This window comes from Protopterus annectens, chromosome 3.part0, assembly GCF_019279795.1.
Source record: "Protopterus annectens isolate FY-2018-M chromosome 3.part0, PAN1.0, whole genome shotgun sequence".
Classification (NCBI taxonomy): domain Eukaryota; kingdom Metazoa; phylum Chordata; order Ceratodontiformes; family Protopteridae; genus Protopterus; species Protopterus annectens.
Window position 1 is genome coordinate 68,943,180 of NC_056731.1, and position 24,947 is coordinate 68,968,126.

Consider the following 24,947-nt stretch of genomic DNA (forward strand, 5'->3'; position numbering starts at 1 on the left):
ATTCTTGGGTGCAGAACTGGATACATCAACTCAGATGGCTTTTCTCACAGAAGAAAAACAAAAGCAACTACCAGTATATTTCATGACATTAACAACAAAAACTCAGCTTACTGCAAGGAAAGTCCTGCAAGCCCTGGGTTACATGGCATCCTGCATAATATTGATTCCGCATGCCAGGCTGCATATGAGAAAGTTGCAATGGTACCTAAGGAATGTATGGTCTCAACACAAGCACAGTCTAGAAGCCCAGATTCCAATAATTCCATGCCTGAAGCAAGAATTCCAGTGGTGGGCTCAGGCCTGTTGGTTGAACAGAGGACTGCCTTTCCACAAACCTCATCCAATCCAGACCATCACCACGGATGCCTCAGACCTAGGCTGGGGGGCACACATGGTGGACAAGTGCATACAAGGCCTATGGACCCAAGACCAGCTGAATCTACACATAAATCTAAAGGAGATGCTAGGCAGTGAAACATGCAATCCGGGCATTTCGACCATTCCTTCAACAAGGTCATTTGCTGATAAGGACGGACAATACCACAGTCATGTGGTACATCAACAAACATGGAGGTACACACTCATATCCTCTATGCCGGATGGCAATGGACCTGTGGAATGTGGCCCTAAATCTCAACATTCAACTTCAGGCCAGATTTGTACCAGGAAAAGAAAATTCACTAGCAGACACCTTAAGCAGAACTACCACGGATGCTCACGAATGGATGCTGCATCCAGATATCTTCAAAACCATAACAAAGAAATGGGGACTACCAGAGATAGACCTGTTCGCCTCCCCACACAACCACCATTTGAAGAAATTCTGCACAAGAGCATTCCACCCACTTGCTTGGAGGGTAGACTCCCTTTCCTTCAGCTGGAAAAACCTGACAGCATATGCATTCCCACCTCTTCCTTTGATGTACAAAGTTCTATTGAAGATCAAGGAGGATCAGCCAAGGGTAATCCTGATAGCTCCAGACTGGCCGAGGCAACATTGGTACCTGCTACTGAGAAGCATGTCTCGGACACACGCATGGCCTCTACCTCTATGTCCCTTACTTCTAACACAGAACAACTACAAGATCCTACATCCAAACTTGAAAACACTGCAGCTAGCTGCTTGGAATATTGCATAAGACAAAACAACCCAGATTTATCTCAGAGGGTTAAGGACATTATCCTGGAGGCTCGCAGACCCTCCACAAGGAAAACTTATTCAGCCAAATGGAAAAGATACCTCATGTGGAGTGCAGCAAAGGGAGAAAAGGTCTCATTGGCAAACATAGCACACATCCTGGAATACTTAGCAGAACTGTTCCACAATGGCCTGTCCTACTCCTCCATTAAGATTCATGCATCAGCAATCTCAGCAGAATACAACATGGATCCTCCTGTCTTCTCTCATCCTCTACTCAGGCAGTTCTTGAGAGGAATCAAAAACGTAAAGCCTCCAAGGAAACCACCTTTACCTACATGGGATCTCAACTTTGTGCTGGAAAAATTAACACTTCCCCCTTTTGAACCAGCAGCAACAGCAGATTTACAGTTCTTGTCTTGGAAAACTGCTTTCCTGCTAGCAATCACTTCAGCAAGAAGGGTATCTGAATTACAGGCATTAATGGCAGTACAGCCCTTCCTTATCTTCCATCAGGATAGAGTGTCTCTGAGAACCAACCCTACCTTTATGCCAAAAGTGGTCTCCAGAGTATCATTGAACCAAGCGATTCATTTACCTACATTCTTCCCCAACCCACAGAACAGGGGGGAAAGACTGCTACATACCTTGGATGTGCACAGACAATTACGATACTACCTGGACAGAACTAAGACCAATAGAAAAACTGACCAACTTCTGGTAGCATATGCAACAGGAATGCAAGGAAAAGCAATTTCAAAACAGACAATCTCAAAATGGATAGGAAATTGCATACGATTTTGCTACTCTTTTCATGGAAAGGCAACTCCTGAAAATATCAGACCTCATTCCACAAGAGCAACAGCCACCACTACAGCTTTTCTACGAGGAGTGGCTACCAAAGACATTTTAGAAGCTGCTGCTTGGAGCTCCGTGCATACATTTGCCAAGCATTATAACCTTCCTTTATACTCCAGATCCCGAGCAGGTTTTGCAACTGCTATGTTGCAAGGGATCTTGACTACACCATCTTTATCTTAGTGCCTCCTCCCCCAGTTTGGCTATGGTATTCTACCCATATGTTAGGACTGCAGATGCATCCTTGAAGGACATAGTACAGTTTTGTACCTACCATAAATGTAGATGTCCGATAGGTATGCATCTGCAGTCAGGATTACCCCACCCTCCTTCCCCTCTGTGGTATTCCTAGGGTACCTACCCCTCTTCTAGCTAGCTGGGGGAAATTATTATGGTGTATTTGTTTTTGTATATATGTATATATATATATATATATATATATATATATATATATATATATATATATATATCTTGCTCTCTACTGTTGGAATTATTTGCATTTATCCTAATTTAGCCTTCCTAGAGGGCACCTGGCATCTGGGGCAAGAAACACTGAGGAAAATGGCGTCGGCTGAAGCCTTTATACCCCAGCAGCTATGACGTCGGGTGAAGTGCGACATCAGCCGAGGCCAGACCCAGACTTTGGAATCCGGCCGACCGAAGGGCTGCCTGAGGCAGGACAACCCATATGTTAGGACTGCAGATGCATACCTATCGGACATCTACATTTATGGTAGGTACAAAACTGTACTTTCTATGGTGCTCAGGAATGTCCTTCCATGAGAGCCTCCCAGGAATAGAGGTAGCTGGGGAACTCTGTCCCATGTGTAAGGAATGAACAAGGATTAACAATATCAGATAAAGAAGTTATGTCTTACCATAACATTCCATCTGTATTGTTGATCCTCGTTCAGTCATTACGACCCTCCCTTCTTCCCCCTCCTGTTGTTTCTAGTGGATCTCACCATCCAGTTCTTTTAGGTTATTTGACCAGAGATAGCCTCTACCTTCTTTGACTTGCAAACTCAATCTGAGGTAACAGGGAGAGGGGGATGGTGGGTAAGAGTTTAGCTCAAGAGTTTGAGCTTGGAAAATGTCCGGCTCGGTTCTGAGGTCGGGACCGATACCCATGCCTAATGACTGAATGAGGATCAACAATACAGATGGAACGTTATGGTAAGACATAACTTCTTTTTCTGGATTTTTATTGCCTTATCAGATTTTCTGCATGGAAAAGTCAGCAAAAAACAATGTAGTCTTCAGCTGCAGGCCTCTGAAGATAAACTGAAAGATTTATAGCAAAAGGAAAACTTTTCATTATATCCAGTGTTCCCTTATTTGTTTCCACTAAGAGTAAGCCAAGGGTCTTAATCCAGATATTCAGCCAATGCAAAAGTTAGAGAAAAATATCAACTCTACATAAATTATGATGTGTGCACCCTATCTTCCACCTCAACACCCCAAGATTGCAACCTATTAACTTAAACATGCTTTTGTCTAGCCTTTTGTATCTCTTTTTTTTTGCATTGTAATTCTTATATTTCTTAATACAAAAAAAGAAGAAACAAAGAGGGGAAATAAAGGCATCTGTTTACTTAAGAGACAAGTAAGAATGCTTTACTATAAAACATGCAAATTACATTGTAAAAAGTTTCATAAAAATACTGTTAGGAACAGAAATTGTTTTACGTACAGTTACGTTTTTCCTTCCTCTTACACTCCCCTCAGTGTACTTCCAAACAATGACATGGCATGAGGCAAATGCCTTTCAGTTCTGCACAAGTTCAACAAAGTCAGAAGTACACTCTTTCTACTTTTTCCTTATACAGCTGTATTTCACAAATACAATGGATAGTTTGCTTTCTCATTTATTCACTAATTTCCATGTTGCTCGTCTTCTTCCTGTTCACCTCTATCTCCCAGCTACAGACTCTGGTTCACTTTCAAGTTATTCCTGTTTGCTTTTCTCTTCTCTCTCTACCATTTTCCTTTGGAACAGTGGAAAATGATTCACTTGTAAAGTGTCTTTGTGTGCTTTACTATTAGAAGAATGAGAAGAATAGTCCCCTTCTGTTTGATGGCTCACTTTTTGTTGGACAAACTATTTTCTCCTTAGCCTGCTATGCAAAAAAATACTTTTTTTCCCTCTAGGAAAAAATGTAAATATTTGAGTGGACAGTACCATTATGCTATTCATCAGAATTTAATCTGAACACCACAGTTTAATTAGTGACTATTGACTGTATTTGCCAGATTTCTGAAGGATTATTTGGTCACACATTTCCTGCATTCTTGCATGCTTTTAATTCTGCATTTTCAGCACGTATCATGCCTACTTATAAGTGACTGTTCCACAACATTCACTCTTTGTCTGCATTTTTTTTTTCATTTTACAGTTTGATTTTTTTTCCTTCATCTGCTCCTGTATCCTTGATAATTTTATAAGCCATTTATTTCTGTTTTATGTATGTCAGTACCTTATGCAGAACTTCAAGCATTCCTCATATGTTTTGTCATGATTCTCATGTGTTACTGTATTTTTACTAATTTTCTGTGTGCATCTTGCAGGAAGTTTATACACTTCTAAGTCTTCTTTTCTGAGTTATTTTAACAGTGGTGAAGGAAGTTCACTCACTTTCCACTGAAGGTTAAATCTGCTTCTGTCATCAGTCTGCCTTTCATTTATTTATTTTGGTACCATGGACAATTCCGATGTGTACAATTGAGTCACATAAATCACAATAGTCACTGTCTTTTTTTCAACTGTCTACTTCAAAAAGATTACTGATGCTTCTGTTATTGGTTTTGTTCTCATTTGAAGAGTAAACTATAGATACATATGAGATTTTTCATTGGAGGTCAGTAATTTTGAAAACCTTTAACTCTTCACAGCAGTACTGTTTCTCTCCTTATTGAGTTGAGATTCCGATGTATTGTAAACTATCAGGGCTTTTTTCTGTGCGACATTTGGTTATGTAACAAACACTACATTTCCACACTTTTGGATATACTGCTCAAAGTCAGAAAAAATGGATTTCTGAATCCACTTTTTCAAGTTCTCAGAAAATTTGTTTGAAGGAGATTTTTCATGGCGGCTGAAGCTGCACCATTTCTCAGATGAAAGGTGAAAATACTTATTTGCAGTTATGTATGACACTGTGCAGCATTTGCTATTTATTAATCTGAATAATGAGGTGAGACAGGAAATTGTCTACTTCCAGCTTCATCTGCTTTAACACTGAGATAATAGTATTGCACAGGAAAATCATCTGTATTGTATACATACATAGGAGTCTGCAAGAGGTAAAAGATGGCCATATGTTTTAAAGACTTGAATGTCTCAAACCCATGCTGTAATTTGTACAACATTCTCAGCAGAAATTTTGCATATTGTCCAACTACGATGAGGTTAATTTGGAAAAAAACACATTTTATACAGTTATCTTTTTCTTCTAAGAGGAGTGTTGTAGTAGCATTTCTTGAAACCAGACGTATAATAGCATCTTTTCATATTTTGCCCCATTACAGATCCTTTTCTCACACAAAGGCTAGGACCCCCCTACTCCTTTGTGCAGGTATTTGGTCTTATTGTGGTCCATTTCTGTTGTGATCTTATTTTTGCCCATAACAATACTATGTTACCTTTAAGTAATAATATTGAAGCTTAGTTTTACATAATAATAATGGCTCCATGTCCTTGCCAACAGCGAATAATAAAATCTTGTAGACCTCAGGATTTGAGATAAATCAGCTCCAGCTGTGAAAGAAGGAAACTGAAATTAAAAATGGCTCCTCACTTTTTAATTTTTCCAAGTCTTTGAGCTTCTTGAGCTCATCCAGTGTGAAAACTAAGATGTCATTTAAAAAGCCAGAAAAAGTTAACAGTTTGGATAACATTTGGTTATTGGTTAATTACACATCTTGTGTGCCAGCAAAGAAGAAACTTGGAGATAGTAAGTGAATATCAACCAGATAAGCATCAGAGGTCTGGCTGGGAAGAACCCTCACAGCTGTTCAACAAAAAGCATTTTAAATTGCAGCTTTAATAAAGGAGTTGGCTTTCAATAATTCCGAGGAAAAAGTGAAACACTAGTGGAATATATAAAGTCATATGATAAAAGACAAAACTGTGGCACAAGGTTAAAGTATTAAAACTGAGGATACCAGTTTGTTTGTGTCTTTCGGCTTTTCCCGGTTAGGGGTCGCCACAGCGGAACTCCGGTCCGCTAATGATTGGTAGTGGATTTTTACGTACTGGGTTACCAGCCCTGACACACAACCTTCAACGAAGGCACGCCCCATTCACGTATGCCTCCACACAGAAGACGCTCTAACTGAGAATCGAACGGGACAACGTCTTGCTATGAGGTGACAATGCTACTGCAGACTAAAACTGTACACCAGGCAGAAGTAAGTTTATCTTGGCATTTGAGATGTCAAGAGGTCAGTGTGAGATGCAGGTTTTTCCATCTCTCTCAACTTTCTGATTTAAAAGCCCACATTTGCACTTGTTTCCCCCCTTTCCTGTGACTAGTCTAGTCCAGATAGAGATTTGCTGTATCCTGGTTTGTTTGTAAACTCCTGAGCCCCCCATATCTGTCTGTGTTGGAGGGAAGCCTGCTAGCTTATCAGTGGGAGTGGTAAGCATTAGGTGACCTATCTACCACATAAGGAGTGGTTTCTGGCCCAGAAATTGTAGTTATTGGCCATTTGGGCAGTTTTTCCATCCCTCTCAACTTTGATTTAAAAGCCCGCATTTGCACTTCTTTCCCTCCCTTTCCTGTGACTAGTCTAGACCAGATACAGAATTGCTGTATCCAGGACTGTTTGTAAGCTCGTGAGCCCCCAAAGCCTTTCTGTGCTGAAGGGAAACCTGCTAGCTTATCAGTGGGAGTGGTAAGCACTAGGTAACCTGTCTACCACATAAGGAGTGGTTTGTGGCCCAGAAATTGTAGATGTTAAGTTGTCTATTTCGCCTTCATTCTTGCTGGTTGGGTTCGGAGCCGATCCTCGTTTATTGGCCATTTGGATAGTTTTTCCATCTCTCTCAACTTTCCAGTTTAAAAGCCCACGTTAGTGCTTGTTTCCTGCCTTTCCTGTAACTAGTGTAGTTCAGATACAGACTAGCTGTGTCCAGGACTGTTTGTAAGCTTCTGAGCGGTGCCAGAGTCTGCTCTTCAATTTTTCCCTTAGATCTACTAGTTCTCTCCTCTCTTGCACTTTACCAGACTTCTTGTAGCAATTACTGTTGCAAACAAAAGTGCTATCAGCACTAAACGTTCTACAAGGAAACAGATCCAGTACTTATTATCAATGCCCACCCCTCCAGGCATGTCTAAAGGTCAGTTCCCTGTGCTTTCTCCTGTTAGCCTGTTGAACTTGGGCTTCCTGAGGCAATGTAACAACTGCCTCATGTACACTTACAACCCTCTCCTCTTACCTTCCAACACTCAGACTTACGAGAGATGCACTTATATATCCAAATTAGAAGTCACGCACTCTCCAGCCAAGACCGGAATAGCTGGTTAAGAGGAGAAGGTCAACACACCACACCACATGGAACACACAGCCTTCTAGAATACACACCAGCAATTCCTTCACATATAAATACACAAATCACACACCCACCATTGTGGAGGCTCTCAATAAAAATCTACCATCACAACACAGAACTAAACACAAGACACACAACTCTCCTAAACAGTGTGCCACTCAACCAAAGCCCGTAAGACAAAACAGCATGCTCAGCACACTAGTCATAGGTGACTCGATAGTGAGGCACACTGATGTCCCACTCACTAGGTTGAATAAGGAGAAAGTAATAGTCATCTGCTTGTCAGGTGCCAGGATCCGCCACATAATGCACGCATTCAGGTCCCTCAACAACAGGTACAATATGACTCTGTCATTGTACATGTGGGTGTGAATGACCTGAGACGTACCTTCCTGGACTACATGAAAAGAGACATGGAGGAGCTCTCGGATTATGTAGCCCAGGCAGGTATGACCCTAGCCCTGACAGCATCCTACCATCATCCAGAATGATACCACAGTACAAGCAGAAAAAGATTGATTTCAACAATTTGCTAAGTTTCTGGTGTCATTCTAAGGGGATCCAGTATCTGTCTGCCTGGGATGACATGATTGACAGACCTCAATGCTTTGCCATAGATGGCCTGTATCTGTCACCCCTGGGCTTCTGGATACTGGCCAAGGCTCTTGCAACCCCTATAGTGCCTTTTTTATGCGGTGTTCCAAAGACCAAATTATCACCGTAACAGCTATAAACAAATGCAATTTGAGGGTCATGCTGCTCAATGCTAGAAGTCTAAATCTCAAAATGCACTCGCTCGAAGCACTCCTTAAAATGGAGAACATTGACATTTGTGCTGTAACAGAGACTTGGTTCAAGGCAGCAGAAAGCACCCCTGCACTACCAGGCTATTACTCAATCCACACCTTTCGGCCCCAGAACTTGGACCGAAGCTGCAAAGGTGGTGGTGTTTCCATATTCATAAAGGATGCGCAGACCTCCAGACTTGTATCCCAACATAACATATCAGAGATACTTCAGGTATAGCTAACACTGGGTAAGACAGCGATTCAAGTCGTAACCTGCTATAGGTCCCCAACCATGTCCCAAGATTCACACTCCACTTTTCTAAGCACCCTGGAGAATATTAGGGTCCAATCTAACACTCTCTTACTAGGCGACTTCAACTACCCCTCCATTAACTGGGTAAACTAATCATGTAACAGTGCACTTGCCCAACATTTCCTGGAGTTCATTAATTCCAATGCCCTAGACCAGCTCATTCTTAACCCCATTAGAGGTAGCAACATACTTCACCTGGTCATTACTAATATGGGTGACCATTGCTCTATGCCAATAGTCAGCTCCTCCCTAATTAGATCCAACCACAAACTAATCACCTTGGAAATCCACATCCCTCCCACCCCAACCCACCCCCGCAAAGGTAACCACCTTGAAAAACCTCTCCAAAGCTAACTTTGGGCTCCTAAAAACAGAGGTGGCTAACATCACGGCACCCATGCAAATGGAGAATAGTTGCATGGCCGCAGAGTCGTACACCAATGCACTGTACGAACACGTACACAGATACATGGATCTCACCATACCCAATAGAACCAAGACGCTCTCCTCCAAAAAAACGAAGCCAATGTGGTGGTTCCTTGCCATAAACAAACTCTGCAACAGAAGGAAGAAACTAATGCGGAATAAGGTGAAGTCCCAAGACTTGAAAACCTCCCTTATCAGCCTCAGCAAAAAGCTGAGATTCCCTCAACAAATCCTCTAAAGCTAGCTATGAAAACAGAATTGCAGCAGATAGTAAAGAAAACTACAAGGCCTTCTGTAGTTACGTAAAGAATCTCCATGGCAATACCCAGATTTGCCCTGAGCTACTGCACAATGGTACCTTTTATACCAAGCCAACAGATATTGGCAGTATACTGGCCGACAGATTCAGTGCCAGCTTTACCCCCCCCCCCCCCAAAAGACCAATCACAATACCAGTAGATTGCTAGGCATGCAGTATTACTGCTGCACGGGTTAAAACAGCACTGTCCAAGGCCAAGAATACAGATTCTATGGGACCTGACAATATCCCTGGTTATGCTCTACTTGAACTACAGAGTGAAGTGGCACCTCACTTGTGTGCCCTATTCAGTCACAGCCTCACCTCAAGTTTTGTCCCTACCAAATGACGCACTGCTACAGTCATCTCTCTCCACAAAGGAGGAGCGACTACAGACCCTGGGAACTATCACCCCATTAGCCTGAATAGACTGATATGTAAAGCCATGAAACGCGTCATCATGGACCTAATAAACAAGGATATAGGGAATCTCCAAACTCTGGATCCCACACAGTTTGGTTTTGTGAAGGGTATATCATGCCTGCTCAACTTGGTCGATTTCTTTGAGTCAGTCACCAGAGCTGTGGATGAAGGCAAGGTGGTTAATACATCCTACCTTGACCTGACCAAGGCTTTTGATACCATTCCCCACTCAGGAATCATAGTAAAACTCACTAAGCTTGGCATCAACCCCTGTATCACTAGGTGGGTTGCAAATTGGCTCACAGATAGAACCCACAGTGTGAAAGTAGCTGACTCCAAGTCAGACTGCCGACTAGTCACGAGTGGAGTCCCACAGGGTTCGGTCCTGGGTCCTCTCCTGTTTATCTACTTCTCTGAAGTCCAGGCCAACACGAAGGAACTCTGGCTGACAGACGATTGTAAGTTGGGAGCTATTATTAACTCCCCAAGTGATGTTGACATCCTACAGAATGGGCCTCACTGAGACCAACAACCATGGCCTTAAGCTCATTGCCAAAAAATGTGTCGTCATCCTCTTTGGGAAAAACCCGGTTCCCATGAATTACCACATTGATAGTAGTCCACTGAACACAGAAGGCGTTACAAGAGATCTGGGAACACAGGTTGACAGCAACCTGTCTTTTGATTACCACATTGTCTTTGTGGTCAGAAAGTCCGTCTGTGTGCAACATCTCATTACTATGGGTTTTGCATCAAGGAAGAAAGAGGTCATTGTCTCCCTCTACTCTTTCCTCATTAGGTCAGTCATCGAGTACAATGCCCCATTTGGCATGTACCTCACTAGATACCTGCAACAACTGGATAGGCCGCAAAAATACCTCACAAAGAGGATCCTAGACCTTAAGCACTTGTCCTTTATGGACAGACTCAAAAAAACTCCAACTGTTCTCTGTCTCATATCGCCTACTCAGAGGCGATCTCTGCTTTACTTACAAAGCCATGTCTGACCCAGCTCTGTTAGAAGTGTTACATCTGAAGAAATCCCAATCCCTCCGCACCACATGCTCCAGAGACATCAACCTCATTACCACATTTAATAGAACATGTTGGAGGGACAGGTTCATACCCCAGAGACTACCCGTGCTATGGAACAGACTTCCCATACATGTCAAGCAGAGCACCTGGCTGACCCTCTTCAAGAGAAATCTTGATGAGTGGATGGGAAACAGAAAATTCACCCCAGGGATAACTCCAGTGGCTCCACTCGATAAGAGGCACTGGGAACTAAGGTCGGGTGGCACTATGCCAGGGTAATTCTATGGGCAGGCTTGTAAAGGCCCCAGGACCATTAGCCTAGTACACGCCTATGAACCTGTGAAATGAGCATGTAAGTTAGGCAAATAATTGATTTTAGGGTGGGCATTCAGTAAATTATCATAGACACAAGACTGCGGGAGTGATACTGATTGTAAGAGGGACTCTGGTAGTGATAGAATAGGGGTAACATGTCAAGAATGGTACATCTATGATATTAATGGGTTAATGGCAGGGGAGTTTGATTACAATGCCATGGGTATTGGGGTGTCCCCAGGAGTCCAGGACGATGGACAGATATGGGAAGCGGATGTTCTCTTCAGCGACCTTTTCCATGAGGTCCCTGAATTATCTGTGCCACTTTACCCATCTTCAGAGGGATCACCTGAACGAGCTTGGAGATACCCTCCAAGATCCATCAGCTGAGGGGGCCCAGGCTAAGGCAGCCTCCCAGCTGGCGACTCTTCATTCAGTGGTAAACTCCTCTATGCGGCTCATTTTGTATGCAGCCAATGGTGCGAGTAGAGCTGCAGGCACAGGCGTTGCCCTAAGGAGGCACGCTTGGATGCGGCTATATAATTTTGCGGAACCTTTCAGAGCATCTTTCACCAACACCCCTTTTGATGGTTCCTCTCTCTCTTTGGATCACAGGTGAAGGATACCCTTACCAGGTGTGAGCAGGAAGGCAAGACTCTCTCTGCCGTAGGAGTCCGTTTTTCCACTCCTTTCAGACCATATCCCAAGGGTCAGAAGAGTGGAAAGATGTGGTTCCGGAAATCCCAGGGAGCCTTGCCAGACACATGTGGTGAGTTCCAATCCAGGGACAGAGGAGGGAACAATAATAGACGCCGCCCTCATGGCAGAGATGGTCCGCAAAATCAGGGCAGCAGAGAATTCGTCTCTGAGAAGCCCTTCCAGTATCCCTGAAGGGTTGCCCAGCTGCCCACCTCTGGAGGCAGTCGGGGGAAGATTATCGCTGTACCCAAGAGCCTGGCAAGACATAACACCAGACAAATGGGTACAGTCCATTATATCCGGAGGCTTCTGAATTCCCTTCGTTCGCACCCCCAAGTCCCTTCCAGACGTTCCACCCAATCTAAGGGACCAAGCAGTTCAAGAAGTCTCAAAACTGCTAAGAAAAAGGGCCATCCAGCAAGTCCCAGTAGACCAACAAGGATCCAGAATTTACTCAAGGTTTTTTTTGGTACCAAAAAAGACAGGGGACTGGAGACCCATTCTGGATCTCAGCAGACTGAACAGGTCTGTACAAAGAACGAAGTTCCGGATGGTCACGCTACAGTCCATTTTGCCCTACCTGGGTCAGGACAATTGGATGTGCTCTATAGATCTTCAGGACGCGTACTACTACATCAAAATGGACAGACGCTCCAGAAGATTCCTTCGCTTCCGGCTGGGAGCCAGCCATTATCAGTTCAGAGCTCTGCCCTTTGGTCTCACCTAAGCCCCCAGGGTGCTCACCAAATGTATGGCAGTAGTTACCGCTCACCTGAGACGGCAAGGATTCCAGGTGTTTCCATATCTAGACGACTGGCTCCTCACTGCTACCACCAGGCATCACCTTCTGCGAGCCAGAGACTGCACTATCAACACTTGCTCCAGGTTAGGTATCACAATAAATTTTGAAAAGTCTGCATTGTCGCCCTGTCAATCTATCACCTCTATAGGCGCAAATTTAAATACCAAAGACATGTCAGCGAGCCGCCCACCACACAGGGTATTAGTGTTTCACCAGCATGTGAAGATTTTATTAGCATGCAAAAGAATTCAAGCCAGGTTTGTCCTCCAAACTCTGGGTCTCATGGCAGCAGCAATCATACTTGTCCCTCTAGCTCGTTTTCACATGAGGATTCTCCAGTGGCTTCTTTTCACCCAATGGTCCTTCCAGCAGCTTCCCATGTCGTACATGATTATGATCACACAAGCATGCAAGAAGCACCTTGCATGGTGGATGGGTCTCCACATCAGTGTCCCACGGCAGACCATTTGTACTCCCACCTCCAGTTGCTACGGTGACCACGGACGCCTCCCTGATCAGGTGTGGGGGGGGGCATTATCAGGGCAGAACAGTCCAAGGCACATGGCAACCTCACGAGTACCATTTGCATATAAATGTCTTGGAGATGAGGGCCGTGCTCTTAGCGTTGCAGGCTCTTCAGGACTCTTTTCCTACCGGGACCATTGCAATTCAAACAGACAATACGTCTGTAGTGTGGTACATCAACAAGCAGGGCGGAACCAGGTCCTACCCCCTATGTCGAGAAGCACTCAGACTCTGGCAGTGGGTGATCTCTTCCCAACGGTTTATGATTGCAACGCACATCCCTGGGAGGTCCAATGTCATAGCAGACAGGCTGAGCAGAGCAATTCTCATGCCTCACGAGTGGTCTCTGAATCAGGTAGTTGCAGACCAAATTTTCCGCAAATGGGGCCAACCTTGCTGCGACCTTTCTGCAACTCCCTTCAACAGCAAGTGCAGCAATTTCTTCTCTCTCCTTCCACTTCCCGGGCATTCCCCCAGAGATGCTTTAGTCCAGGATTGGCCTCAGGGACTTCTTTATGCATTCCTTCCTTTTCCCCTAATCCCGAAGCTAATACAGAAAGCTACCGTATTGGGCTGCAAAATGATCCTCATTGCTCCTTACTGGCCTCGACAAATATGGTTCCCGTTCCTGCATTGCCATCTTCTCGAGCAGCCTTGGACTCTGGACCTAGTTCCAGACCTTCTGATTCATCAGTCGGGCGGGCTGCACCAAACTCTACGATCTCTCCAGCTCACTGCTTGGTTGCTCCAATTTCAACTTTAGCCAGGCTTCCAGATATCTCTCCCTCTGTGCGCAAAATCATTTTGTCATCACACAAGTTTACGACTAGAAAAACTTACGCTAGTAAGTGGAAACGTTTTTCTTCATGGGCAGAGGCTAAAAGTATGGACCCCTTTTCAGCCCCTGTACACCACATCTTGGAATTTCTTGCGGAACTCTTCCATGCTGGGTCCGCTTCCGCTACAATTAGAGTTCAGTTAGCTGCAATTTCAAATTTTCACATTGGCTTGTCGGAAAACAATATCATGTCTCATAAGCTATGTAAAGCCTTTCTCAAATGAACCATTCTGCTCAGGCCCCCAGTGAGAGATCCTCCACCACCATGGGATCTAAATTTGATTTTAGCTTCTCTAATTTTGCCCCCTTTCGAACCTGCAGCTTCTTGTTCCTTGAAGTTCTTATCTTGGAAAACCCTTTTTCTGGTAGCTATTACTTCAGCCAGAAGAGTTTCGGAACTTCAGGCTCTTTTTATCCGTCCTCCGTACCTCATGTTCCACAATGACAGGGTTGCTCTGAGGACTAATCCTTCCTTCCTTCCTAAGGTCTCTTCAGAGAGTAACTTGAATCAGTCCATAGACCTTCCTGTGTTTTTTCCTAACCACTCTTAACAGATCGGAATATAAGTTGCATCAGTTAGATGTTCACAGGCAACTACGCTTTTATTTGCATAGAACTAAGGACATTAAAAAATCGGACCAACTTTTCCTGTCTTATGCAGTCGGTAAACAAGGTCTTCCAGTCTCCAAAGTAACCTTATCCAGGTGGTTGACTTCTATCATCACATTCATATATCAACTGAGGAATAAAGAATTGCCAGTTAAACCAAAAGGTCACTCCACCAGAGCTTTAGCCACTTTGGTGGCCTTTCAGGCTATGTTGCCCATGGAATCTATTTGTGCTGCGGCTACGTACAACCCATACTTTCATTTTGCATTACAAGTTGGATTTGGTTTCCAGGAGCAGAGCTGATTTTGGTTCCACTGTTCTGAAGAGTCTTTTCCGATGAGCCACCCAGGACTTTAGATGCTAGTGACGCTGTCCCAACCAGCAAGAATGAAGGTGAGATAGACAACTTAACATAAAGAAGTTATGTACCTACCATAACGTTCCATGTTAGTTGTCTTCTTCTCGCCTTCTTTCTTGCGCCCCACCCTCCATCCTCCTATCCTAGTGGACCGAGAAGAGTTCCTCTTGATTTTTCACTGGCTGAGCCTTCTCTGGCTATTCCTTTCTGACTAGTCTCTCCAGTAGGATTTATGCATTCTAGGATAGGATTCCTTTATTATTATGTCTGCAGTTAGACTTACCAAATGAGATCTGTGTATCTAGCACCAGGCATCATGGAATATAGGGGGGCCTCGAGCCAGTAAGCAGCCCTCGAGCTTTTGAAGATGGTCGAGTCGGAGCTGAGGATTGGCTCCGAACCCAACCAGCAAGAAAGAAGGCGAGAAGAAGACAACTAACATGGAACGTTATGGTAGGTACATAACTTCTTTTTATTGACCGCTTGGGCAGTTTTTCCATCTCTCTCAACTTCCTGATTTAAAAGCCCACATTTGCACTTGTTTCCCCCCTTTCCTGTAGCTAGTCTAGTCCAGATACAGATTTGCTGTATCCAAGACTGTTTGTAAACTCCTGAGCCCCCAAGCCTTTCTGTGTTGGAGGGAAGCCTTCTAGCTTATTAGTGGGAGTGGTAAGCATTAGGTAGCCTATCTACCAAAAGAGGAGTGGTTCCTGGCCTAGACATTGTAGATGTTAAGTTGTCTATTTCGCCTTCATTCTTGGTTGGATTTGAGACGTCCTGCGTTTATTGGCCATTTGGATAGTTTTTCCATCTCTCTCAACTTTCCAGTTTAAAAGCCCACATTTGCGCTTGTTTCCCACCTTTCCTGTAACTAGTGTAGTCCAGATACAGACTAGCCGTGTCCAGGACTGTTTGTAAGCTTCTGAGCGGTGCCAGAGTCTGCTCTTCAATTTTTCCCTTATATCTACTAGTTCTCTCCTCTCCTGCACTTTACCAGACTTCTTGTAGCAATTACTGTTGCAAACAAAAGTGCTATCGGCACTAAACGTTCTACAAGGAAACAGATCCAGTACTTATTATCAGTGCCCACCCCTCCAGGCATGTCTAAAGGTCAGTTCCCTGTGCTTTCTCCTGTTAACCTGTTGAACTTGGGCTTCCTGAGGCAATGTAACAACTGCCTCATGTACACTTACAAGCCTCTCCTCTTCCAACACTTATGAGAGATGCACTTATATATCCAAATTAGAAGTCACGCACTCTCCAGCCAAGACCGGAATAGCTGGTCAACACTTGCACCGCACCACACCACATGGAACACAGCCTTCCAGAACACACACCAGCAATTCCTTCACATATAAATACACAAACCACACACCCACCATTGTGGAGGCTCTCAATAAAAATCTACCATCACAACACAGCACTAATCACAAGACGCACAACTCTCCTAAACAGTGTGCCACTCAACCAAAGCCCCTAAGGCAAAACAGCATGCTCAGCACACTAGTCATAGGTGACTCGATAGTGAGGCACACTGATGTCCCACTCACTAGGTTGAATAAGGAGAAAGTAAAAGTCATCTGCTTGTCAGGTGCCAGGATCCGCCACATAATGCACGCATTCAGGTCCCTCAACAACAGGTACAATATGACTCTGTCATTGTACATGTGGGTGTGAATGACCTGAGACGTACCTTCCTGGACTACATGAAAAGAGACATGGAGGAGCTCTCGGATTATTTAGCCCAGGCAGGTATGACCCTAGCCCTGAGCAGCATCCTACCATCATCCAGAATGATACCACAGTACAAGCAGAAAAAGATTGATTTCAACAATTTGCTAAGTTTCTGGTGTCATTTTATGGGGATCCAGTATCTGTCTGCCTGGGATGACATGATTGACAGACCTAAATGCTTTGCCATAGATGGCCTGCATCTGTCACCCCTGGGCTTCTGGATACTGGCCAAGGCTCTTGCAACCGCTATAGTGCCTTTTTTAATGCGGTGTTCCAAAGACCAAATTATCACTGTAACAACTACAAACAAATGCAATTTGAGGGTCATGCTGCTCAATGCTAGAAGTCTAAATCTCAAAATGCACTCGCTCGAAGCACTCCTTAAAATGGAGAACATCGACATTTGTGCTGTAACAGAGACCTGGTTCAAGGCAGCAGAAAGCACCCCTGCACTACCAGGCTATTACTCAAGCCACACCTTTCGGCCCCAGAACTTGGACCGAAGCTCCAAAGGTGGTGGTGTTTCCATATTCATAAAGGATGCGCACACCTCCAGACTGGTATCCCAACATAACATGTCAGAGATACGTCAGATATAGCTAACATTGGGTAAGACAGCGATTCAAGTCGTAACCTGCTATAGGTCCCCAACCATGTCCCAAGATTCACACCCCACGTTTCTAAGCACCCTGGAGAATATTAGGGTCCAATCTAACACTCTCTTACTAGGCGACTTCAACTACCCCTCCATTAACTGGGTAAACTAATCATGTACCAGTGCACTTGCCCAACGTTTCCTGGAGTTCATTAATTCCAATGCCCTAGACCAGCTCGTTCTTAACCCCATTAGAGGTAGCAACATACTTCACCTGGTCATTACTAATATGGGCGACCGTTGCTCTATGCCATTAGTCAGCTCCTCCCTAGTTAGATCTGACCACAAACTAATCACCTTGGAAGTCCACATCCCTCCCACCCCAACCCACCCCCGCAAAGGTAACCATCTTGAAAACCTCTCCAAAGCTCCTAAAAACAGAGGTGGCTAACATCACGGCACCCATGCAAATGGAGAATAGTTGCATGGCCGCAGAGTCTTACACCAATGCACTGTACGAACACGTACACAGATGCATGGATCTCCCCATACCCATTAGAACCAAGACGCTCTCCTCCAAAAAAACGAAGCCAATGTGGTGGTTCCCTGCCATAAACAAACTCTGCAACAGAAGGAAGAAACTAATGTGGAATAAGGTGAAGTCCCAAGACTGGAAAAACTCCCTTATCAGCCTCAGCAAAAAGCTGAGATCCCTCAACAAATCATCTAAAGCTAGCTATGAAAACAGAATTGCAGCAGATAGTAAAGAAAACTACAAGGCCTTCTGTAGTTACATAAAGAATCTCCATGGCAATACCCAGATTTGTTTTGAGCTACTGCACAATGGTACCTTTTATACCAAGCCAACAGATATTGCCAGTATACTGGCCGACAGATTCAGTGCCAGCTTTACCCCCCCCCCCCCAAGGACCAATCACAATACCAGTAGATTGTCAGGCACCCAGTATTACTGCTGCACGGGTTAAAACAGCACTGTCCAAGGCCAAGAATACAGATTCTATGGGACCTGACAATATCCCTGGTTATGCTCTACTTGAACTACAGAGTGAACTGGCACCTCACCTGTGTGCCCTTTTCAGTCACAGCCTCACCTCAAGTTTTGTCCCTACCAAATGACGCACTGCTACAGTCATCTCTCTCCACAAAGGAGGAACGACTACAGACCCTGGGAACTATCGCCCCATTAGCCTGAATAGTCTGATATGTAAAGCTATGGAATGCGTCATCATGGACCTAATAAACAAGGATATAGGGAATCTCCAAACTCTGGATCCCACACAGTTTGGTTTTGTGAAGGGTAGATCATGCCTGCTCAACTTGGTCGATTTCTTTGAGTCAGTCACCAGAGCTGTGGATGAAGGCAAGGTGGTTAATACAGCCTACCTTGACCTGGCCAAGGCTTTTGATACAATTCCCCACTCAGGAATCATAGAAAAACTCACTAAGCTTGGCATCAACCCCTGTATCACTAGGTGGGTTGCAAATTAGCTCACAGATAGAACCCACAGTGTGAAAGTAGCTGACTCCAAGTCAGACTGCCGACTAGTCATGAGTGGAGTCCCACAGGGTTCGGTCCTGGGTCCTCTCCTGTTTATCTACTTCTCTGAAGTCCAGGCCAACACGAAGGAACTCTGGCTGACAAAGTTCCCAGACGACTGTGAGTTGGGAGCTATTATTAACTCCCCAAGTGATGTTGACATCCTACAGAATGGCCTCACTGAGACCAACAACTATGGCCTTAAGCTCATTGCCAAAAAATGTGTCATTATCCTCCTTGGGAAAAACCCGGTTCCCATGAATTACCACATTGATAGTAGTCCACTGAACACAGAAGGCATTACAAGAGATCTTGGAACACAGGTTGACAGCAACCTCTCTTTTGATTACCACATTGTCTTTGTGGTCAGAAAGTCCGTCTGTGTGCAACATCTCATTACTATGGGTTTTGCATCAAGGAAGAAAGAGGTCATTGTCTTCCTCTACTCTTCCCTCATTAGGTCAATCATCGAGTACAATGCCCCCATTGGCATGTACCTCACTAGACACCTGCAACAACTGGAGAGGCCGCAAAAATACCTCACAAAGAGGATCCTAGACCTTAAGCACTTGCCCTTTATGGACAGACTCAAAAAACTCCAACTGTTCTCTGTCTCATATCGCCTACTTAGAGGCGATCTCTGCTTGACTTACAAAGCCATGTCTGACCCAGCTCTGTTAGAAATGTTAGGTCTAAAGAAATCCCAATCCCTCCGCACCACATGCTCCAGAGACATCAACCTCATTACCACATTTAACAGAACATGCTGGAGGGACAGGTTCATACCCCAGAGACTACCCATGCTATGGAACAGACTTCCCATACATGTCAAGCAGAGCACCTGGCTGACCCTCTTCAAGAGAAATCCTGATGAGTGGATGGGAAGCAGAAAATTCACCCCAGGGATAACTCCAGTGGCTCCACTCGATAGAGGCACTGGGAACTAAGGTCGGGTGGCACTATGCCAGGTTAATTCTATGGGCAGGCTTGTAAAGGCCCCAGGACCATTAGCCTAGTACACACCTATGAACCTGTGAAATGAGCATGTAAGTTAGGCAAATAATTGATTTTAGGGTGGGCATTCAGTAAATTATCATAGACACAAGACTACGGGAGTGATACTGATTGTAAGAGGGACTCTGGTAGTGATAGAATAGAGGTAATATGTCAAGAATGGTAAATTTATGATATTAATGGGTTAATGGCAGGGGAGTATGATTACAATGCCATGTATTTATTATATTCCATTTAAATTTGCTACTGTGGAGCTTAGGAGAATTTGGGGAGAAATTATCTCTGAGCAGGGAATATTCTTCTCGGTGGGGACTGGAACTTGATTTGCAATATTGAGCATGCATCTTGGGACCTTGAAGTGAAGTATAACAACATATGGTACATTTCTGAAGTATATTAGTGTTTAGTATAGAAGATGTGAATTCAGTAGCAGAAGCTCAGACAGAATTCATATGTTATTCTGTAAAGCAATGGGGTTAAGATGGCTATAAGTTGCATCTTAAAGGAACATGTGTATTTAATTGAAAGCATTAAGATTCGTCCAGTAACTTAGATCATCCACCAAAAAGTTTAAGATAAAGATGCAGCATGATGATGTAAATGAGACATGTATGTTGCCCTAGTTATCTGTTAAAGAAAAGAATTTAAGGAATGGATACTGGATATGGTTTGCTCTAAAAATATAGAAATTGATTAAGAAAGGGCTAGCTAGTTAATGTGATGAAATGAAAATGGAGTTTAAAACATGGTAGAAGTAACAGAGAAAGTAAGATAGAAAAGACTTGATTGGCAGTATTTAGTGGGGTTAACAAATGTTATGGTATTGTAGAAGGTGCATCTCTCAGGACAAGAATATTTGCACCTGCTGTCTGCTAAAGGAAAAATAACAAGAGTATTTGGATAACATGCATGACTGTTGAAAAAATTACTGTTATACAGTTATTTTGATAACTCTAGAAGGTGAAAACTCTTAGCACAGTGACTTAGGCAACAGCAAGTATTAAGAGTTGAAGCCAATCAAGGATGCTAATAACAAGAAGATCTTAATTAGAGGTCTTGGAGATATTTTGGAAATTTTCTAAAAATTTGAATAAAGCAGAGGAGTAAGAAAACTAAGAAATGGCACAAATGGAAATATTTAAGAAAGACTTAATACCAAGGTTAGAAAAATATTAGGCTCAACAGTTAATAGTTAAGTTAGAAAGAAATGAAATAAAAACAATCTGTAATCAAGAGGAGCAGTCATTAATTCTGTAGAAATCTGGAAGTTGAGAGAATTTGGAAGTTAGGAGAGAAGAAAGTGATAAAAATGAAGTCTGTTTAGCAATGTTCTAAAAGGAGTGGGCGGTACGAGTATCTTGGAAAAATGCTGTGGTAGCTTCATTATGCAACGTGGGTAAAGACACTTCAGATCCAAATGTTTATTGACCCATTTCAATCTCAAACCATGGTTATAAAAGTGTTTGCAATTCTCTTCTTTAAATAAAGATTTTAACCAAAATTAATTGATATGGATCAGTGTGGTTTTGTGGAGTGGAGGCAAACATTTGACAACATTAATACAGCTATGATGATCCAGACACAACTGGAGTGTAAGAAAACTCTACTGTTATTGGTGAGTTTTAATGTAGACAAATCAGTAGAGTCAGGGTAACTTTTATTAGTAGGCCAGTGGTATAATTTTCATTCAGTGGTTGAATAATAGGGTTAATTTGGTTTATCAGTATATTTGAAGGGTTGGAGGCAAGAATTAAAGTTGAAGGAATACACTCTGACAGGTTGTGTTTGAGCAGTGGTACCAGCCAAGGATGCCCTCTTTGCCCCTTTTACTGGCTTTATATCTAGAGCTGCTAAAAAAAGAAAATAAGCGATTCAGAAATTCAAGAATATAACTGGTGTGGTAGTTAAGAAAAGTTAGTTTTATTTACAGATATTATTTTGCACATGAATCCACAGAAAGATATTTGGAATATTCTGAGACAGTTTCATGTATTTTCAGTGTATAAAATAAATGAAGATAAAACAAAGGCTATAGTAGTAAACTTTTGTACTCATTTGTGAATAATTGGGTCAGCAATACCCATATTTCTGAGGAAGCAAGATTAATGCAACCAAGGCCAGAAGGTTTAGGATTTTTGCATAGTATTGTTTGTGTAGGTATTTTTGTATCCCAAGTAAACTTCAAATCATTTTTCCTAGGGTAGATAGAAATGCTAGAGATTTCATGGAGGAAAAGATAGGCAATTTGGAATATATTTTGCAGAAATGTAATGAGTTAGCAGATTTTAAATTTGCCAGAGTACTTTTACAGAAATGTTAAGGCTGGGATATAGAATCTAAATTGTTTAGATGTGGTAAGGCTTCACTATGTTTAATGCTGTAAGCTACCAAAAAATCAGTTACTAGAAAGTGAAAATCTAAATATATACCAGCTATAATGGATGTTTTGAATATCGTTAAGGAGATAAAAGAGCTGGTGGCATGATCTTTGAAATTTGCTCCTTCCTGTTGCCACAGAAATTTAATTTGTAGGAGCCTCAGACAGAGCAGTGAAGTTTAATGGAAAGCAGTAATTGAGCAAATTGTCATGTTAGGTTTTCTTTTTAATTTTCATTTGCTGTATGTATTCTACTTCATGATAGCAGTGGGAGCTGTTAAGATTTGTTTTCATTTTCTGTTAGTGTATGTAAACTCATCTAGCAAAATGTGATCATTTAATAAAGATGCCTTAAAAAGATGTGGCTTAGATCAAGGTTGTCACCGTTGCTCATTTCTGCTCAACTTGGAAAGAAAAGTGAACAGCTGTGTAAATTTATATCATAAATGTAAAGTATTTTATACTGTGGGATTTTGTTTAGGAGCCCCGTTTGCTTGTAGTCTGACATGATTTATATATGTGAAGTAAACCAAGTTTTTTTGACATTATAAGCTTACTTTGGTATTTTGTTTTTTGTTTTCTTTTGAAGATGAGCTCACTGGAATCCTGAAAAAGCTATCACTGGAAAAGTACCAGCCTATTTTTGAAGAGCAGGAGGTAGGGATGTTGCATGCTTTCCTTTTATTTCTCACCACAGTCCAGAATGGCTGCTCACCAACCTTATAAATCTGCTGCAGGTTTGAGAGGTGTTTTATCAGAATCTACACCTGCATCATCATCTTGCAACATGTGAAGTTAGTGTAATGGTTTTCTATTTATACTTTATTTTGTGAGCTTGCGGAGATTCTACTTTTCCAAAACTGAAATCCAAAGTATTTCCAAGTTTAAAAATGTCCAGAATGATGTGCATATGCCTCTCTAATGTATTCTGTAATACTAGCATGTTGTTTTATTAGACTGCCATCAGTTTTCCCACCAGATTGTTTTACTTTTTTGGCTGCTGACCATTAAGCCGTCCACAACTAGACTCATGCCGATTCATTCTCAAGCAATGGAAAATCTGCAGATCCACTAGGGAGGAAAAAATAAATGCTGTGTTAGTCCACTAGCAGAAAACACAGACACTGGAATACAGATGTGATAGAATACCTTTTGTTGGACCAACAAAGGTTTTGCAGTTTCACTGCAAAACCTATGTTGGTCAATAAAAGGCATCACATCTTTGTTCACTGAATTTGTGTAGATCCACCAGTTGTGAGCCATCCAGGGAGACATCATGTTGGCAAACCATGGGGAGTTTGTGCTTTCACACATCTTGAGATGAGCAAATTGGAAGAGTCCCAGCTATAAATGCTGCACCTGGAGTAACTCTGGGGAGCATGAGCTTATCAAGTCTGAGTTTGTCAAATAGCATGCTTACACTCTGGCATCTCAGGTGTGCAGGAACATGCATGTATATGAAGTACAGTAGTTTTGCACCTAGCTTTCTGCTAATAAAGGGAGTTATTAGGATCATAGAGAAAAATCACCTTCGCCCCAGCTGGGTGACTGTTCATACCTTGCTGTTGCCTTCCTCTCTCTCATACTACCCTCTGATGATAGGGGTTCAGTAGTAATGAATGGGATAATAAGGAATAGTTTCTATTGATAACAGAGGTAAGGATGAATGGGGTCAAAACATTATTTAAAACAAAATAGTAAACTGGATAATTTCATACAACAGAAAAGGATGCCTGGTACATTCAAATATACACCATGCAGACTGTGTGAGGCAAGTGACAGTGTTACAGCTAAATGGCTTGTCATCTTAGATATAACTTTATTTTAATGTTGGTGAGAAGAAGGTACTTCACATCACTAAACTGTATGGCATTTCTGATAACTAACAGTCTGATGTTCATAGGTTCATAGGTTCATACTAGGCTATCTGCCCTAGGGCATTTTATAACCCTGTAGAGAGTGTGTAGGCTTTTAATACACATTTTAAATTAATTTTTTGCTATGCCTTTTTTGAAGTTAGTATACTGTGCCTCTAACTCTAACAGTGACTTAAGTGTGAGCCGGGTAAACCTATGATCTCCCATCCACTCATCAAGATTCCTCTTGAGAGAGAATAATGTGGGACTTTGCCCTACTAGGGATGGACTTCTATTTTTGAAGAGAGGAAGACTCTGTTGTTATGAATCTGTCCCTCCAGCATATCTATTTATTTCAGTACAAGTCTCTTCAGCGTAGCTCTGAGCGTGGCTGATGGGATTTAGCATTTCCACAATTCCTGTGTGACATGGCTTTGGTGGGAGGGCGCTTGTCGCTCAGGCAGTGCATGCAAAGCCAGCAGGCGGCTGGCCATGAGTTTAATTTGGAGTTTCTTTAAACCCCGGGCAGCATATGGCATCTGTCTCAGAGGTAGGGACTTTCTTGGTGAGGTACTTGCAGGTTTCTGGTAAGGTCTGGTGTCTGGTGGCATTGTCCCAAAGAAGGGCGTGCTCAGGATGAGGGGAGATGAGGGATGAGTAAAGAGAGGATGAACCCTCCATGATTAGATGTGAATCCTTCATGATTAGGTGGAGCTATATAAAATGTTTTCCTTACTTTGGCCCGCGTGGATTTTGTCAAATGAGAATTGCTATCACTTGGTCCCAGGTCCCCTCATGACTTCTTCTGTACTTAATTAATGGATATGGTAATTT

The 24,947-nt window shown here is 42.8% G+C and overlaps 1 protein-coding gene across 1 annotated transcript in view; it reads left to right on the plus strand.

The window, feature by feature from the left end:
• The window catches only part of ANKS6 (ankyrin repeat and sterile alpha motif domain containing 6), a 1,232,679-nt gene that overhangs the window by 999,456 nt on the left and 208,276 nt on the right, over positions 1 to 24,947 (plus strand). Inside the window, exon 14 of the mRNA XM_044064590.1 lies at positions 22,847 to 22,914. Within this exon, the coding sequence (XP_043920525.1) occupies positions 22,847 to 22,914 (68 nt within the window). The remainder of the gene's footprint in view (positions 1 to 22,846; positions 22,915 to 24,947) is intronic.